The sequence below is a fragment of the Aegilops tauschii genome, chromosome 5 (assembly GCF_002575655.3).
Source record: "Aegilops tauschii subsp. strangulata cultivar AL8/78 chromosome 5, Aet v6.0, whole genome shotgun sequence".
Classification (NCBI taxonomy): domain Eukaryota; kingdom Viridiplantae; phylum Streptophyta; class Magnoliopsida; order Poales; family Poaceae; genus Aegilops; species Aegilops tauschii.
The window spans coordinates 126,716,335-126,736,800 of NC_053039.3; the positions used below are offsets into that span (position 1 = coordinate 126,716,335).

Sequence of the window (20,466 nt, forward strand, 5' to 3'; positions counted from 1 at the left end):
GAGAATAAGCTGCCTGTTGGGCCAAAGTCGTTTGAAGTAATTCTCCGGCCCGTTGTATCTCCATTGCCGCCGACGACTCACCCTCAACTGGTATGTCACCGCAGCAATCATATTATCCAAAGGGTTAGAATAATGACCCGGCGGCGTTAGCACATGTTGAGGCGGAGTCGTATTCATACGTGGTAGCTCTGTCATACGCGGCTGAACCGGTGCCCCTGTCCCAGGCGCTTCACCCCGGTTTACCTCTGGCGGGTTACTGGGCCCTACTCCAGGCGTGTTAAAGAGATTCCTCGCCTCATAAACCGACGGCAGACGAGTCTGATGCCTCCTCCTCATGACTTCGTTTGAAGCATTCCGATCCATCATGAGCCGGAAGGACTCCGATTGAATCTGCTGCGCCTGAGCATCCAAAGTGACCTGCTCTGCAGCCATCCTAGTACTCTCCGCGTTTAGCTCCTCCTTGGCCTGTGCTATCTCATCACGTAGTTTTGCAACTTCCGCATTATGCTGATCCTGATCTGCCGGGTTAACCATCGTTGTCAACAATGTTGTCAGTTTATCCAGCAGGTCGGTTACGATTTGAGCCGGCAGGCGCACAGGGCCTCCTACCCCGGCAGCCGTTGCCGCTACTGACCCGGAGATTATTGCTGCCGCAGTCGAAGAGCTCTGCACTGGTTGTGTACCGGCCATAAAGATCGCATCTCTGTTTGGCGGCTCATAGGGGTCCGGAATACTGTCGCCACCGGAACAACCCCCAAGCCGGCCATCTTGTAGTTGGTACAGCGATTCAGTTTCACCAGATGACTCACCATCCGAGTAAACGACCGTCTCACCGTCAGACACAGATCTATCCTCAGGTTTCGCTCCATGAATGAATCCCACGAAGGCACGCTTCACGGCGGGCTGAACTCGGGCGGGTCTCGCACGCTGAGCCATCTCGATGATGTCGGTGCAGATGTCCGACTCAGGGCCCGACTCGCCGATCTTGCCGATGAAGACGTGGATTCCGCTGAAGGGGACCCGGTACCCGTACTCGATTGAGCCGGCCTCGGGGCCCCAGCCTGCGTCGTCGATGTAGAGCTTGCCGCGACGACTCTTCGTCATCCGGCCCACAGCGTATCCCTTGATCCCTTCGAAGTTGCCCTTTAAGAACTCGAAACCACCGTGCGCTGGCCCCACGGTGGGCGTGAACTGTCGTGGGATTGTCATGGCAGATGTCCTAGTGTGAGGACTTAGTCATGGAGCCATCGCAACTAGGTTAGCTTAAAGGGGTTAAATGCGACAAAGGACACATGGAATTTATACTGGTTCGGCCCCTTGCGGTGAAGGTAAAGGCCTAATCCAGTTTGAGGTGGTATTGATTATGTCTCGATTACCAGGGAGCGAATACGCTTGACCTAATTCTCAGTTGTTGTCTCTCCCCTAAGCCGCCACCGGGTCGTCCCCTTATATACACGGGTTGACGCCCTGCGGCCTACAGAGTCTCGGCCGGCTCATAAACATATCCGGCTCGGTGACTTAATTACAATTTCCTTATAGTACAAGCTACATACATATGGCGGTTACACTTGCGGGCCTTAAGCCGCCTTTGGCTCTTGGGCTCTTCATAGTCATCCTTATGAACCGCCATCGTCGATTCCTTCATGGGCTCTGTCTTGTAAGTCACCAAGAGTTAACCCGGCCCCTCCTGGGCAGGTTAACTCAGTAGCTATATTCCCAACAGGGGTTGTCAATCCCTTCACGGTTACTTGCAAAAGTGAGATCTGATAGAGATAGATAAATGATAAGGTAAATATTTTTGGTATTTTTGGTTTATAGATCGGAAAGTAAAAGATTGCAAAAAAGTAGATCGGAAACTTATATGATGGAAAATAGACCCAGGGGCCATAGGTTTCACTAGAGGCTTCTCTCAAGATAGAAAATAATAAGGTGGGTGATCAAATTACTTCCGAGCAATTGATAGAAAAGCAAAAAGTTGTGACGATATCTAAGGCAATGATCATGAATATAGGCATCACGTTTGTGTCAAGTAGACCGAAACGATTCTGCATCTAGTACTATTACTCGACACATTGACCGCTATCCAGCATGCATCTAGAGTATTATGTTCATAAAGAACAGAGTAATGCATTAAGTAAGATGACATGATGTAGAGGGATTAACTCAAGCAATATGATGAAAACCCCATCTTTTTATCCTCGATGGCAACAATACAATACGTGCCTTGCTGCCCCTATTGTCACTGGGAAAGGACACCGCAAGATTGAACCCAAAGCTAAGCACTTATCCCATTGCAAGAAAAACCAATCTAGTTGGCCAAACCAAACCGGTAGTTCGAAGAGAATTACAAAGATATAAAATCATGCATAAAATAATTCAGAGAAGATTCAAATAATATTCATAGATAAGCTGATCATAAATCCACAATTCATCGGATCTGGCCAAACACACCGCAAAAAAGTATTACATCGAATAGATCTCCAAGAACATCGAGGAGAAGATGGTATTGAGGATCAAAGAGAGATAGGAAGCCATCTAGCTACTAGCTATGGACCCATAGGTCTGTGGTAAACTACTCATGCTTCATTGGAAGGGAAATAGAGTTGATGTAGAAGCCCTCCATGATCGATTCCCCCTATGACAGGGTGCCGGAAAAGGTCCCTAGATGGGATCTCATGGGTACATAAGGTTGCGGCGTTGGAAAAGTGTTTTCGTGGATGCCTCTGTGGTTTGGGGATATATGGGAATATATAGGGGAACGAATTAGGTAAGGAGGTGCACGGGGGGGGGGGGGGCACAAGGATGGGGGGGTGCGCCCTACCCCCCTGGGTGCGCCCTCCATCCTTGTGGCCGCCTCGTGGCTCCTCCGACTTCATCTCCAAGTGTCCTGGTTGTCTTCTGGTCCAAGAAAAATCATCGCGAAGGTTTTATTCCGTTTGGACTCCGTTTGGTATTCCTTTTCTGTGAAACAGGGAAAAACAGGAACTTGCACTAGGCTCTAGGTTAATAGGCTAGTCCCAAAAATAATATAAAATAGCATATTAATGCATATAAAACATCCAAGATAGATAATATAATAGCATGGAACAATCAAAAATTATAGATACGTTGGAGACGTATCACACCGCTAGGTGAAAGGCCTGTTGCAGGAGCAGATGTTGATGTTATGAACGTCTGGCAAGCTCGATCTGATGACTACTCGACAGTTCAGTGTGCCATGCTTTACGGCTTAGAATCAGGACTTCAAAGACGTTTTGAACGTCATGGACCATATGAATGTTCCAAGAATTGAATTTAATATTTCAAGAAAATGCCCGAGTTGAGAGATATGAAGTCTCCAACAAGTTCTATAGCTGCAAGATGGAGGAGAACAGTTCTGTCAGTGAACACATACTCAAAATGTCTGGGTATCATAATCACTTGACTCAGCTGGGAGTTAATCTTCCAGATGATAGTGTTATTGACAGAGTTCTTCAATCACTACCACCAAGCTACAAAGGCTTCATGATGAACTATAATATGTAAGGGATGGATAAGACAATTCCCGAGATCTTCACAATGCTCGAAGCTGTGGAGGTAGAAATCAAGAAGGAACATCAAGTGTTGATGGTTAACAAGACCACCAGTTTCAAGAAAAAAGGCAAGGGAAAGAAGGGGAACTTCAAGAAGAATGGAAAGCAAGTTGCCACTCCTGGGAAGAAGCCCTAAGCTGGACCCAAGCCTGAAACCGAGTGCTTCTACTACAAAGGGACTGGTCACTGGAAGCAGAACTGCCCCAAGTATTTGGCGGATAAGAAGGATGGCAAAGTGAACAAAGGTATATTTGATATACATGTTATTGATGTGTACCTTATTAATGCTTGTAGTAGCGCCTGGGTATTTGATACTGGTTCGGTTGCTCATATTTGTAACTTGAAATAGGGGCTACGGATTAAACGAAGATTGGCTAAGGACGAGGTGACAATGCGCATCGGAAATGGTTCCAAGGTCGATGTGATCGCCGTCGACACGCTACCTCTACATCTACCTTCAAGATTTGTTTTAGACCTGAATAATTGTTATTTGGTGCCAGCGTTGAGCATGAACATTATATCTGGATCTTGTTTAGTGCGAGACGATTATTCATTTAAATCAGAGAAGAATGGTTTTTCTTTTTAATAGAGTAATATCTTTTATGGTCATGCACCCTTGAAGAGTGGTCTATTTTTGTTGAATCTCGATTGTGGTGATACACATATTCATAATATTGCTGCAAAAACATGCAAAGTTGATAATGATAGTGCAACATATTTGTGGCACTACCGTCTAGGTCATATCGGTGTAAAGCGCATGAAGAAACTCCATGCAGATGGACTTTTGGAATCACTTGATTATGAATCATTTGATACTTGCGAACCATGCCTCATGGGAAAGATGACTAAAACTCCGTTCTCCGGAACAATGGAGCGAGCTAATGACTTATTGGAAATAATACATACCGATGTATGCGGTCCGATGAGTGTTGAGGCTCGCGGCAGGTATCGTTATTTTCCGACCTTCACAGATGATTTGAGCATGGGTATATCTACTTGATGAAACACAAGTCTAAAACATTTGAAAAGTTCAAAGAATTTCAGAGTGAAGTGGAGAATCATCGTAACAAGAAAATAAAGTTTCCATGATCTGATCGCGGAGGCAAATATTTGAGTTACGAGTTTGGCCTTCATTTAAAACAATGTGGAATAGTTTCACAACTCACGCCACCTGGAATACCACTGCATAATGGTGTGTCCGAACGTCGTAACCATACTTTATTAGATAAGGTGCGATCTATGATGTCTCTTACCGATTTACCACTATCGTTTTGGGGTTATGCTTTAGAGACGGCTGCATTCACGTTAAATAGGGCACCTTCTAAATCCGTTGAGACGACACCGTATGAACTGTGGTTTGGCAAGAAACCTAAGCTGTAGTTTCTTAAAGTTTGGGGTTGTGATACTTATGTCAAAAGGCTTTAGCCTGATAAGCTCGAACCCAAATCAGAGAAGTGCGTCTTCATTGGATACCCTAAGGAAACAATTGGGTACACCTTCTACCATAGATCCGAAGGCAAGATCTTTGTTGCCAAGAATGGAAACTTTCTAGATAAGGAGTTTCTCTCGATAGAAGTGAGTGGGAGGAAAGTAGAACTTGATGAGGTAATTGTACCTTCTCGCGAATTGGAAAGTAGCTCATCATAGAAAACCGTTCCCGTGATGCCTACACCAACTAGAGAGGAAGCTAATGATGATGATCATGAAACTTCAGATCAAGTTTGTACCGAACCTCATAGGTCAACCAGAGCACGTTCCGCACCAAAGTGGTACGGTAATCCTGTTCTGGAAGTCATGTTACTAGACCATGACGAACCTACGAACTATGAAGAAGCTATGATGAGCCCAGATTCCGATAAATGGCTTGAGGCCATGAAATCTGAGATAGGATCCATGTATGAGAACAAAGTGTGGACTTTGGTTGACTTGCCCGATGATCGGCGAGCCATAGAGAATAAATGGATCTTCAAGAAGAAGACTGACGCTGATGGTAATGTTACTTTCTACAAAGCTCGACTTATCACAAAAGGTTTTTGACAAGTTCAAGGAGTTGACTACAATGAGTCTTTCTCACCCGTAGCGATGCTTAAGTCTGTCCGAATCATGTTAGCAATTGCCGCATTTTATGATTATGAAATCTGGCAAATGGACGTCAAAACTGCATTCCTTAATGGATTTCTTAATGAATAGTTGTATATGATGCAACCAGAAGGTTTTGTCTATCCTAAAGGTGCTAACAAAGTGTGCAAACTCCAGCGATCCATCTATGGACTGGTGGAAGCATCTCGGAGTTGGAATATACGCTTTGATGAGGTGATCAAAGCATATGGTTTTATACAGACTTTAGGAGAAGCCTGTATTTACAAGAAAGTGAGTGGGAGCTCTGTAGGATTTCTAATATTATATGTGGATGACATATTGTTGATTGGAAATGATGTAGAATTTCTGGATAGCATAAAAGGATACTTACTAGCTCTGAGATATTTATCCTCAACGTGCGCCGGCCCCATCGCCCAGCCACTGGATTGCTGTAGCGCTCCCCTGCTCTAGCGCTCCCTTGCTCTAGCGTGCCGCGCCGTCCGCCACTCCGGCGCCGATGGCCACCTCCCGTCGTTCTCCACTCCGGAGGCGGCTGCCACCTCCCGTCGTTCTCCACTCCGGAGGCGGCGGCCACCTCTCCCTCTGCGGCGCTATGGCGTCTAGAGTCTCATTGTCGGGCTCCATCTCCTCCGCGTCCTCTCTTCCCCCGCCTTCTCCGTCTCCTGCGGCACAGCGAGATCCCACGCCTCATCCACATGCCGGTCCTTCTGTTCCGGCTCCGGCGCAGCCAAGGCCTCAGCTGCGCTCCATCATCGTTCCGCTGGTCCTGGGCACGGCCTTCGGCCCTATCGTCCAGGGCGGCGGGGGGGGGGGGGGGGGGGCGTCGCGCACGCCGGCACTGTTGCGGGTTGGGGGTGGCTGGTAGACCAAGACGAGCCGCCGTCCTCGGGCTTTGCAGCGCCCACGGCGTCGTGCTCCCGTTGGCCGGCCCCGCGTGCTGCCGGCTGCTCGCCTGCCGCCGTCTTCGCGCCTGCCGGCGGAGCTGTATGGATGCTGCTACAACTGCAGGAGCGACGGGCACATCTCGGTGGACTGCACCAACCCGGCGTTCTGCGTCCGGTGCCGCGGTGTGGGGCACATCTCCCGTGGCTGCACCGGGCCGCGTAGTCCGTCTCCGGTGGAACAACCTGCGCGCCTGCCTCCTGCTCTGCGTCGTCCGGTGGAGGCGTCCGCCCCTGCATCGCCGCGGCGCTCAGCCACGATCCTGCCGGCTCCACCGCCGCCCCCCTGCCGCCTGGCGCGGTCAGGCTCTGGAGTGAGGTGGTGAGGGCGCCGTCCCGGGACATGCGGGTTGTGGCCGGACCGGAGTTCTCGGTGCCGTTCGGCCCGCTGGAGTCTGCGTTGCCTGGGGTGGCCGTCGTGCAGGATGCCGGTGGAAGATTGCTTCTTGGAGGCGGGTGACGACACATGGCGGATGGAGGCCGAGCTTTCCCGGGCGGTGCTTGTCACGGTCACCGGCAACATGCCCTCGGTGGATTTGGCCTCTGCGGCGGAGGCACTGCACGCGACGTTCGACATTGGTCCGGCGGATATGTCTATCCGTGCCTTCTTCCCCGATGATTTCCTTGTCCTGTGCAGCAATGGGGAGGTCCGGGATCGGATGGTGCGCGCAGGCCGTGCTAACTCGTCCTGGTTTGAGCTCAACCTCCCGCCGTGGAATAGGCAAGCGCAGGCGATGGCGGCTCCGCTCCCCTACCTGGTTCATATCTCGTTGAGGGGAGTGCCTGCGCATGCGTGGAACCAGAGGACGGCGAGTGTGATTCTGCGTAGTCTCGGCTATGTTGTGGGGGTGGATGATTCCATGGCTTGCCGGCTCGACATGGCGGATTTCCGGCTCTGGCTGCGCACGGATCGGCCTCATCAGATCCCTCGTCGCCGGTTGCTGTACATCGATGAGCCCCGACGAAACCTCTGGGCCGAAGAGGAGGGCCGTCGTTCTTCTGTTGGCCGGCGTGCCAGCACGCTCTGGTATCCGATTGATATCCGGGTTCTGGAGGAGCCGCGGATGGTGGATGGGGAGGCGGATGGTGGTCGGCGGCCTCCTTCTCCGCCACCGCCACCGTCGCCACCTTCTGGGAGTGACGATCTGGTGCGAGGGCCGCCGAGGAGGGAGGCACGCAACCCTGCGGTGCCCGGGGCTTCGGCCAGTATGGTGGAGTCGTCGACGGCGGCGCCGCCGGCGGCGACGCGCGGCGTCCAGGCCGGCGCTATTTCGGCTGGTAGTGGCTCGGTCCGCGACAGCTGCATGGCCATCGTCACTGGATCGCTTTGCGCTGATCCTGTGGGTCCGCAGGCTGGTGGTTCTGGTGGCCAGCCAATGGTGGAGGCCGACATGTCGGTGCAGGTGGGGTCTGGTCAAAAGGAAGGATCGGCGGTCCGTGGGGCTGCGTTGGTGCAGGGGACTGAGCTGCAGGTTTCCGTTGTCTCGCCTGCCTCGGTCCAGCTGTCCAGGTGGGCGCGGGCAGACAGAGATCCGTGCGAGCCCGAGGTGGATAGGCTCTCGGATCTGGAGCTGGTTGGCGCTTTGCATGGGGAGGGATCCGTCCAAATTGGATCGTACCATATCTCCTTGCGGGGCCCAGTGCTTGATGGGGACACCTCCTCATGCGGGGATAGATGGGATGGACTGGACTCATTGTTTGAGGAGGATTTGGCGAGTGGATGCTTGCGGAGGCTGCATGGATAGGTGGAGGTTGGTGATACGTTCTGTGTGAGCATATCAGAGGAGGGCTGCGCCCATGCACCATGCACCCCTTCCCCGACGTCGCTACGTACGATGCGGCTGGAGAGTCCAGGGGATGTGGTTGAGGAGACCAGGCATCTCAGCCCTGTACAAGCCGTGTTCTCACCGCAGAGGGCCGATGGGGAGGGCCACTTGCTACAGGACATTGAAGACATGCGGGCGCAGATGTGCCGGTCCATAACACCACTTTTGCCACGTCCGCCAAGTCGTGCATGTGGGTTACAAGCCCGGAACCCAAGAAAGAAGCAGAGGGTGGAAGTCACTCCAAGGAGGAGTGCGCGATTGGGAAAGATGGGGGCCTCCAAGCAGCAACAAGTCCTCATTAGAAGATTATGTTTGGCGCATGAAGGGGAGGTAATCTCGGAGGAGGCACTAAAGATGTACGTGGACCTGTTTTCTCGGCCACTCTCGGATGCTCACATTGCGGCGATACTTGCTTTGTTTGGGTGGGAGTCGTCGGCAATGCCGCTAGCGAGTGCGGTGGTGCACTAGCCGCTTGGGTGGTGGTCATGGTTGGATCTGATCATGAATGCGCAGCCATTGAGGATGATCGTGTGGAATGTACGTGGGCTAAATGCTCCGGCCTGCAGGAATGCCGTTTTTTAGGTGGTTAACTTGGCAGGACCGGCTATTGTGTGCCTCCAAGAAACAAAACTGCAAGATGTACCCGTGAACATTGTGCGTCAGTGCCTTGGCGCTAAATATGAAAACTTTTTCTACTTGCCGGCAGTGGGTACACGAGGTGGGATTCTGGTGGCTTGGGATGCCGCGGTTACGCGATTATCGAATCCGCACTACATGGATCATACGTTAACAGCGCTTGTCATGTGCCCGGAGGACGAGCGGCCATGGTGGCTCACATGTGTCTATGGGCCACAAGACGAGGTGGACAAAGTGGTTTTCTTGCAAGACCTTGTTGACATTCGGGTCCTACACGCGGGGCCCTGGTTGGTAGCGGGAGACTTTAATCTAATTGCCAGGGAGGAGGACAAAAGTAATGCGTTGATCAACCGTAAGATGATGGGCAGGTTTAGAGCAAAGTTGAACTTGCTTGAGCTGAAGGAGCTCTATCTAAATGGGAGACGCTATACGTGGTCTAATGAGAGGCAGATGGCTACTTTGGAGAAGACCGACCATGTGTTCATGACAAACGAGTGGGATGAGGCGTACCCGATGTGTTTCCTCTCAGCTTTGGGCACTGCAGTCTTCGATCATTGCCCGTTAATGTTGGATATGAATGTCTCCATCTACACAAAGAAGAGGTTCAAGTTTGAGTCCTTCTGGACTCGTGCGGAGGGTTTTTTGATGTGCTCAAGATGGCTTGGACTATGACTCCGGCGGCCTCTAACGACTACCTCACTTTACAAAGCAAGCTAAGGGCTACGGCACGAAGTCTACAAAAGTGGAGTGATCGTTGGATTGGCAACGTGAAGCTTCAAATTGCCATTGCCATAGAGGTCATTAAGCAGCTGGATATTGCTATGGAGGCAAGGACTCTATCGGATGCAGAGAGGGATTTGCGCAAGTGTTTAAAGAGGAAGCTTTTGGGTTTGAGCTCGTTGGAGCGAACAATTGCTAGGCAGAGGTCTAGAATGTTGCAACTACGGGAGGGCGACGGGAACACGAGGTTGTTCCATCAACAAGCAAGTCATAGGCAAAGAAAGAATGTCTTGAGGATGGTCAAGTACAACGATCAACTATACTCCGGCCAGGATGAGGTGGCTTCGGCGGTGGATGCTTATTTTGGTGCGGCATTCAGGAGTGCATGCCCTTGTGGATTTGCGCTCAACCTGGAAGAGCTGGGCCTTCCACGCCTAAACCTAGCGCATCTTGAGCGGCCGTTTATGGAGGAGGAGGTGGAAGGAGTGATCAAGTCGATGCCTCGGGATAAAGCGCCGGGTCCTGATGGTTTTACGGGCAGATTCTATGCTACTTGCTGGAGTATAATCAAGGAGGATTTCATGAGAGCGATGGGCTGCTTCTACAATGGTGACATGAGGGGTTTGGCGGCCATCAACAAGTCCTTGGTCTCTCTTTTACCCAAGAAAGATGGTGCCCTGGAGGTATGTGACTTCAGACCCATCAACCTTGTGCATGGGGCAGTGAAGATTTTCGAGAAGGTGCTTGCGTGTAGACTCGTGGAAGATCTACCTAAACTGGTTGGGAATCATCAAAGTGCTTTCGTCAAGGGCAGATCTTTGCATGATAATTTCATGCTTGTGCAAAGCACGGCAAGACGGCTTCATGCTCTGAAGAACTTGGCGATTTTGCTTAAGCTAGACATTTCGAAAGCTTTCGACTCGGTGCAATGGCCCTTCTTGGTTGAGGTGTTGCAGCATATGGGATTCGGGTCAAGGTGGAGGTCTTGGATTTGTGGAATCCTTTCAACCTCTACCACAAAAGTAATGGTCAATGGTGCACCGGGAGACACGATCTACAACTGCAAAGGGCTACGGCAAGGGGATCCTATCTCCCCAATGCTTTTCATCCTAACTATGGAGCCGATGCAAAGGATGATGCAGCTAGCAGTGACCCGAGGGGTGAACCTTTGGCGCGTGTGGGCATGGAGAAGCGACTATCAATCTTTGCGGATGACGTTGTTCTATTTGTCAAACCAAATAAAGTGGATCTTGCGGCTTGCAAGTGTATCTTGGAGCTTTTCGGTGAAGCGTTGGGACTGAGGATCAACATGCAAAAATCGGCAGCTATTCCTATTAGATGCTCGGAGGACCAGATTACCATGGCATGTGCCGACCTCCAGTGCCCCTTGGGATCCTTCCCGATCAAGTATTTGGGGCTGCCACTCTCATTAAGGAGGCCATCGGCGACACAGTTGAAGTATTTGGTGGATCAAATGGCTAATAAGCTACCAAAGTGGAAGGCATCACTTATGCCAAAGAGTGGCAGACTAACCTTGGTCCAATCGGTGCTATGTGCCATGCCGATTCACGCAATGATGGCATTGGATCTACCGATGAAAACAATTGCTGCAATGAAGAAGATTTGCAGAGGTTTCTTGTGGTGTAGACGCGCGAAGGCCAACTGTGGCAATTGTGCGGTGGCTTGGGACGCGGTGTGCACACCGAAGTGGGCAGGTGGCCTTGGTTTGCCAAACTTGCTCTGGATGAACATAGCAATGCAAGCGAGATGGCCGTGGCTTGCGAGGAGTGATGAGACGAGGCCATGGAGAGAGTTCAAGATCAAGGTCCCGGAGGAGTCAATGGGGCTTTGTATGGCGGCCATGAGGAGTGGCTAACTCTGGGCTAACGACACGTTTTTGGGAGGACCGCTGGCTTGACGGCAGCAGGATTCAGGAGGTTGCACCGCTCCTCTACAGCTTGGTTCCAAAGCGCATCAGAGACTCCCGGTTAGTTGCACCGGCGGTGGAGAATGGGAGTTGGGCATTGGACGTTGGCCCGGGCATTGGACCTGCTGTGTTGCACGAGTTCTTTTTGGTATGGCAACTAGTCTCAGCTTGGGAGCCCATGGTGGATGTGCCTGACAGGGTGGTTTGGTCGTGGGAGGCCACCGGATAGTTCTCCGTGAAATCTGCCTATGCGGCTGGCTTTTGGGGTCGAGAAAGAAGTGCGACGGCGGATCTAACTTGGAAATCACGTGCACCCTCATGGTGTAGGTTCTTCACGTGGTTGGCCCTCAGGGACCGATGTTGGACGTCGGACCGACTAGGGAGGCGAGGGTTGCCACACCAAGACGCGTGCCCGTTTTGTGATCAGGAGGACGAAACCATTAACCACATTCTACTCACTTGCGTCTTTGCTAGGACTGCTTGGGCGAGGATCTGCGAGGCCTTGGGCGAACCGGATTGGACTCCCACTCAGCAGGACAAGTTGGCGGAATGGGCTGTGGACAAGCAAGGATTAGAAGGCATGAGCATCAAGGATCTTCGTACTATTATTGCGCTAGTCTGGTGGGAATTGTGGAAGCATAGGAATGGTATTATCTTTGATGGGGCGTGCCCTTGCTTGGAGTATCTACTAGGGAGAGTGAGGCAAGAGGGCCAACTGTGGGCATCGGCCGGGCTAATGAAAGGGAATGTAACTCCCTTCTTTAGTAGGGTGGAGAGGTGGGAGACTAGTGAGGAGTAATTTGTACCAACAAACCGTGTAACGTGGTGGAGGCTTTCTTTGCCTTTCTTCTTTAATATATGATATGCACACTCGTGCATATTCGAGAAATAAATAAAAGGATACTTGAATAAAAGTTTTTCAATGAAAGACCTCGGTGAAGCTACTTATATATTGGGCATCAAGATCTATAGAGATAGATCAAGACGCTTAATAGGACTTTCACAAAGCGCATACCTTGATAAAGTTTTGAAGAACTTCAAAATGGATCAGTCAAAGAAAGGTTTCTTGCCTGTGTTACAAGGTATGAAGTTGAGTCAGACTCAACGCCCGACCACTGCAGAAGATAGAGAGAAAATGAAAGTCATTCCCTATGCCTCAGCCATAGGTTCTATCATGTATGCTATGCTGTATACCAGACCTGATGTGTGCCTTGCTATAAGTTTAGCAGGGAGGTACCAAAGTAATCCAGGAGTGGATCACTGGACAACGGTCAAGAACGTCCTGAAGTACCTGAAAAGGACTAAGCATATGTTTCTTGTTTATGTAGGTGACAATAATCGTAAATGGTTACGTCGATGCTAGTTTTGACACTGATCCGGACGACTCTAAGTCACAAACCAGATACATATTTATATTGAATGGTGGAGCTGTCAGTTGGCGCAGTTCCAAGCAGAGCGTCATGGCGGGGAGTACATAGCTGCTTCAGAAGCAGCAAATGAAGGAGTCTGGATGAAGAAGTTCATATCCGATCTAGGCATAATACCTAGTGCATCGGGTCCAATGAAAATCTTTTGTGAAAATACTAGAGCAATTGCCTTAGCAAAGGAATCCATATTTCACAAAAGAACCAAACACATCAAGAGACGCTTCAACTCCATTTGTGATCAAGTCATGGAGGGAGACATAGAGATTTGCAAAATGCATACAGATCTGAATGTAGCAGACCCATTGACTAAGCCTTTTCCACGAGCAACACATGATCAACACCAAGACTCCATGGGTCTTAAAATCATTACAATGTAATCTAGATTATTGACTCTAGTGCAAGTGGAAGACTGAAGGAAATATGCCCTAGAGGCAATAATAAAGTTGTTATTTTATATTTCCTTATTCATGATAAATGTTTATTATTCATGCTAGAATTGTATTGATCAGAAACACAAATACATGTGTGAATACATAGACAAACACTGTGTCCCTGGTGATCCTCTACTTGACTAGCTCGTTGATCAAAGATGGTTATGGTTTCCTAACCATGGACATGAGTTGTCATTTGATAACGGGATCACATCATTAGGAGAATGATGTGATGGATAAGACCCATCCGTTAGCTTAGCATATTGATCGTTCGGTTTTATTGCTATTACTTTCGTCATGTCAATTACATATTCCTTCGACTATGAGATTATGCAACTCCTGGATACCGGAGGAATACCTTGTGTGCTATCAAATGTCACAACGTAACTGGGTGATTATAAAGATGCTCTACAGGTATCTCCGAAGGTGTCTGTTGGGTTGGCATAGATCGAGATTAGGATTTGTCACTCTGAGTATCGGAGAGGTATCTCTGGGCCCTCTCGATAATGCACATCATAAGAAGCCTTGAAAGCAAAGTGACTAATGAGTTAGTTACAAGATGATGTATTACGGAACGAGTAAAGAGACTTGCCGGTAACGAGATTGAACTAGGTATGTGAATACCGACGATCGAATCTCGGGCAAGTAACATACCCATGACAAAAGGGAATAACATATGTTGTCATAACGGTTCGACCGATAAAGATCTTCGTAGAATATGTAGGAGCCAATATGAGCATCCAGGTTCTGCTATTGGTTATTGACCAGAGAGGTGTCTCGGTCATGTCTACATAGTTCTTGAACCCGTAGGGTCCGCACGCTTAACGTTCGATGATGATTTAGTATTATATGAGTTATGTGATTTGGTGACCGAATGTTGTTCAGAGTCAGGGATGAGATCACGGACATGACGAGGAGTATCAAAATTTCCGAGAGGTAAAGATTGATATATAGGATGATAGTATTCGGACACCGGAAGTGTTCCAGATAGTATCGGGTATTTATCGGAGTACCGGGGGGGGGGGGGTTACCCGAACCCCGTGGGAAAAGATATGGGCCATAGGAGGGGAGCACACAAGCCCACAAGGGGTGGTGCCCCCCCCCCCATGGAAGGAGGCCGAGTGGGAGAAGGGAAAGAGGGGGTTTGCCCCCCCTTTCCTTCTCTCTTTCTTCTTCCCTTTCCCCCCTTGGCAAATATGGAGGGGGGGAGGCCGAATTGGGGAGGACCCCAAGTAGGATTCCTCCTACTTGGGGCGCACCCTTGCTGCTCCTCTCCCCCTCCCACCTATATATATGTGGGGAGGGGGCGCCTAAAACACACAACATCAATTGTTAGCCGTGTGCGGCGCCCCCTCCACAGTTTACACCCCCGGTCATATTATCGCGGTGCTTATGCGAAGCCCTGCACGGATCACTTCACCATCACTGTCACCACGCCGTCGTGTTGACGGAACTCATCTACTTCCTCGACACCTTGCTGGATCAAGAAGGTGAGGGACGTCATCATGCTGAACGTGTGCAGAACTTGGAGGTGCCGTACGTTCGGTGCTTGATCGGTCGGAGCTAGAAGAAGTTCGACTACATCAACTGCGTTGTCAAATGCTTCCACTTTCGGTCTACGAGGGTACGTAGACACACTCTCCCCCTCGTTGCTATGCATCTCCTAGATAGATCTTGCGTGAGCGCATGATTTTTTTTTGAAATTGCATGCTACGTTTCCCAACAAAATATACTCAGCAGCTCGGCGTAGAGTAAAAGCCACTGCCTCTCCCTCACCCCCGCCACTACCTCTCACCGGCGGGCCTCCCGACGACCGGCCGCTGGTCCCGCCGCTACCTCGTTGCCTTCCTTGGCTGTGGGGACCCCGACTTATACAGTCGAAGGCACCGATTGCACGTGCACAATGATCCCAAGGATCAATGCTCACTGTACACCACATGCTGAATATCAATTGTTTACAACCATTACATAAGGTATTACACAAATAGGACCATTATGGTCAAGTCTTACATAGATAGAGCCTCTGGGGCTAAACAGCAAATAAAACAAAGCAACAGATATCCTCAACGATAACTTGGACCCATGCTATCTGCCTTAACCCCACACGCATTCTGACTGGGAAAGTGATGACCCACAAGTATAGGGGATCTATCGTAGTCCTTTCGATAAGTAAGAGTGTTGAACCCAACGAGGAGCAGAAGGAAATGATAAGCGGTTTTCAGGAAGGTATTTTCTGCAAGCACTGAAATAATAGGTAACAGATAGTTTTGTGACAAGATAATTGATAACGAGCAACAAGTAACAAAAGTAAATAAAGTGCAGCAAGGTGGCCCAATCCTTTTTGTAGCAAAGGACAAGCCTGGACAAACTCTTATATAGAGAATAGCGCTCCCGAGGACACATGGGAATTATCGTCAAGCTAGTTTTCATCACGTTCATATGATTCGCGTTCGGTACTTTGATAATTTGATATGTGGGTGGACCGGTGCTTGGGTGCTGTTCTTACTTGAACAAGCATCCCACTTATGATTAACCCCTATTGCAAGCATCCGCAACTACAAAAGAAGTATTAAGGTAAACCTAACCATAGCATGAAACATGTGGATCCAAATCAGCCCCTTACGAAGCAACGCATAAACTAGGGTTTAAGCTTCTATCACTCTAGCAACCCATCGTCTACTTATTACTTCCCAATGCCTTCCTCTAGGCCCAAATAATGGTGAAGTGTCATGTAGTCGACGTTCACATAACACCACTAGAGGAGAGACAACATACATCTCATCAAAATATCGAACGAATACCAAATTCACATGACTACTAATAGCAAGTCTTCTCCCATGTCCTCAGGAACAAACGTAACTACTTACAAAGCATATTCATGTTCATAATCAGAGGGGTATTAATATGCATAAAGGATCTGAACATATGATCTTCCACCAAATAAACCAACTAGCATCAACTACAAGGAGTAATCAACACTACTAGCAACCTACAGGTACCATTCCCAGACTTGGAGACAAGAATTGGATACAAGAGATGAACTAGGGTTTGAGAGGAGATGGTGCTGGTGAAGATGTTGATGGAGATTGCCCTCTCCCGATGAGAGGAGCGTTGGTGATGACGATGGCGATGATTTCCCCCTCCCGGAGGGAAGTGTCCCCGGCAGAACAGCTCTGCCGGAGCCGTAGATTGGTTCCGCCAAGGTTCCGCCTCGTGGCGGCGGAGTCTCGTCCCGAAAGCTTGCTTATGATATTTCTTCGGACGAAAGACTTCATATAGCAGAAGATGGCCACCGGAGGGCCAACAGGGGGCCCACGAGGCAGGGGGCACGCCCAGGGGGGTAGGGCGCGCCCCCCACCCTCGTGGCCAGGTGGAGCCCCCCCTGACGTGGATTCTTCTTCCAGTATTTTTTATTATTTCCAAAAATAACTTTCGTGGAGTTTCAGGACTTTTGGAGTTGTGTGGAATAGGTCTCTAATATTTGCTCCTTTTCCAGCCCAGAATTCCAGCTGCCAGCATTCTCCCTCCTTATGTAAACCTTGTAAAATAAGAGAGAATAGGCATAAGTATTGTGACATAATGTGTAGTAACAACCCATAATGCAATAAATATCGATATAAAAGCATGATGCAAAATGGACGTATCAACTCCCCCAAGCTTAGACCTCGCTTGTCCTCAAGCGGAAGCCGATAATGATAAATATGTCCACATGTTTGGAGGTAGTGGTGTCGATAAAATAAAATACGGACATGAGGGCATCATGATTATTCTCATAACAGCAACATATATGGATAATGTCATATGATTTGTTATGCTTAAGTAATAATCTATTCACAATGCAAAGTATGAATCAAAAACTTTATTGAGAACCAACAAACTATAATCTCAGTCATTGAAGCAAGTGCAATTTATCATAACATCAGAAAGAGTCTATGTCAGAGCTTTCTAGCAAGTCCACATACTCAACTATTATTTAATCTTTCATAATTGCTAACACTCATGCAATACTTGTGGTTACGGAGTTTTAATCGAACACAGAGAAAGATAGGGGCTTATAGTTTCCCCTCCCAACCTTTTACCTCAAGGGTAATGTCAACAATAATAACTCATGCTAACTTACATCCAATTAGATATATATATATATATATATATATCAGGATCTTTCCAACATCCTGTGCTTGCCAAAGGATAAAATGTAAAAAGGAAAGGTGAAGATCACCATGACTCTTGCATAAGGTAGAAGATATTAATAAAAGATAGGCCCTCCGCAGAGGGAAGCAGAGGTTGCCATGCGCTTTCAGGGTTGGATGCACAAAATCTTAATGCGAAAGTACGTCACTTTATATTGCCACTTGTGATATGAACCTATATTATGCAGTCCGTCGCTTTTATTTCTTCCACATCACAAGATCGTATAAAGCTTATTTCCTCCACACCAATCAATCATACATATTTAGAGAGCAATTTTTATTTCTTGCACCGATGACAACTTACTTGAAGGATCTTACTCAATCCATAGGTAGATATGGTGGACTCTCATGGCAAAACTGGTTTAAGGGTATTTGGAAGCACAAGTAGTATCTCTACTTGGTGCAAAGAATTTGGCTAGCATGAGGGGGAAAGGCAAGCTCAACATGTTGGATGATCCATGACGATATACTTTATCTCAGATATAAGAAAACATAACCCATTATGTTGTCTTCCTTGTCCAACATCAACTCTTTAGCATGTCATATTTTAATGAGTGCTCCCAATCATAAAAGATGTCCAAGATAGTATATTTATATGTGAAACCTCTCCTTCTTTATTACTTCCTATTAATTGCAACGATGACCAAAGCTATGTTTGCTAACTCTCAACAACTTTTAATCATCATACTCTTTCTATGTGAAGTCATTACTCTCAATAAGATCAATATGATCTCTTTGTTTCTTTTTATTCTTTTCTCTTTTCTTTTATTCCCTCAAGATCATAACAAGATAATCAAGCCCTTGACTCAACACTAATCTTTATTATATAGCTCACAAACTCGATTACATAAAGGGATCATAAAGCAAAACTCAAAACTAGATCATACTAAAACTTTATTCTACTAGATCAAGATACTACTAATAGGATCGAACTAAGAAAAACGGTAAAGATAGGAGTGTGATGGTGATACGATACCGGGGCACCTCCCCCAAGCTTGGCAGTTGCCAAGGGGAGTGCCCATACCTATGTGATTATGTCTCCTTCTTCGGAGGTGATGGTGTGATATTCTTGGCGATAATACTCCTCAGGATACGATTCTCTTCTTCGAGCTTATTGAGTTGCTGCTTAAGATCCATTATCTCCTTACGAAGCTTTCCTGTAGCGGCAAAGCTCCTTGGACCCAAGGGTGTTGCATAGCTGCGGGAGAACAAGTGACACTCTTCTTCATATTTTCATAAGAAAGAAATCTAACATTGGAAGGGATAACCGAGTTTGGAATAGCCGAGCTCTGTAGTTCTCCCATTGTGAATCCGGCTCGGAAGTGAGAAGTGACTTCTTGATCCTCCTCCATGGCATCTATCCTCTTCAAATCAGCCTCCATCTCTTCCTCCATTGCTAGCCCGAAGTGGTCAGCGTCGCTGTTTGTCCTTGATCTCAGTGCCGGATGAGACACCCGGCTCTCCCCGATTGACTCTTGAGAAGACATCTTGCTCTAATCTGCAGCAGCAACAGCTCACAACAAAAACAGAGGATATTTGCGTGATACAGGAGTCAAAGCCTTCGGGAGATTATATAATGAATTTTTACCGACCAAAATACGTATCGTGCAAGAAAACGGAGTCCGGAGAGCACACGAGGTGCCCACGAGGCAGGGGGCGCGCCCAGGGGGGTAGGGCGAGCCCTCCACCCTCGTGGAGCCCTCGTGTCCTTCTCGGACTGCTTCTTATTTTTCTATTTTTCTAAATATTCCAAAACGGAGAAATATTGCCATTAGAACTGTTTTGGAGTCGGTTTACTTACCGTACCACATACCTATTCCTTTTCGGAGTCTGAAACGTTCCGGAAAGTGTCCCTTATGTATTCCTCCGGGGTTACGGTTTCAATAACATTGGTTTCAACATTTATAGGATTACCTGAGATATAATGTTTGATCCTTTGACCGTTCACCACCTTCGGATTTGTGCCTTCGAAGTTGTTGATTTTTATAGCACCGGAACGATAGACCTCCTCGATAATGTAAGGACCTTCCCACTTAGAAAGAAGTTTTCCTGCAAAAAATCTTAAACGAGAATTGTATAGCAATACATAATCACCTACATTAAACTCACGCTTTTGTATTCTTTTGTCATGCCATCTTTTAACTTTTTCTTTAAACAACTTGGCATTCTCATAGGCTTGGGTTCTCCATTCATCAAGTGAGCTAATGTCAAATAACCTCTTCTCACCGGCAAGTTTGAAATCATAATTGAGCTCTTTAATAGCCTAATAAGACTTATGTTCTAGTTCGAGAGGTAAGTGACATGCTTTTCCATAAACCATTTTATACAGAGACATACCCATAGGATTTTTGTATGCAGTTCTATAGGCCCATAATGCATCATCAAGTTTTTTGGACCAATTCTTTCTAGATCTATTAACAGTCTTTTGCAAAATTAGTTTGAGTTCTCTGTTACTCAATTCTACTTGACCACTAGACTGAGGGTGATATGGAGATGCAATTCTATGATTAACATCATACTTAGCAAGCATTTTACGGAAAGCACCATGAATAAAATGTGAACCACCATCAGTCATTAAATATCTAGGGACTCCAAACCTCGAAAAAATAACTTCTTTAAGCATCTTAATAGAGGTGTTATGATCAGCACTACTAGTTGGAATAGCTTCTACCCACTTAGTAACGTAATCAACAGCA

The 20,466-nt window shown here is 47.9% G+C and overlaps 1 protein-coding gene across 1 annotated transcript; it reads left to right on the plus strand.

The window, feature by feature from the left end:
- The first annotated feature begins 9,743 nt into the window (after window positions 1-9,743).
- On the plus strand, window positions 9,744-11,951 carry LOC120964610 (uncharacterized). Its single transcript, XM_040389408.1, has 2 exons — window positions 9,744-10,478; window positions 11,700-11,951. The coding sequence occupies exons 1-2, from the start codon at window positions 9,744-9,746 to the stop codon at window positions 11,949-11,951; spliced, it is 987 nt and encodes a 328-aa protein (XP_040245342.1).
- Window positions 11,952-20,466: the final 8,515 nt, after the last annotated feature.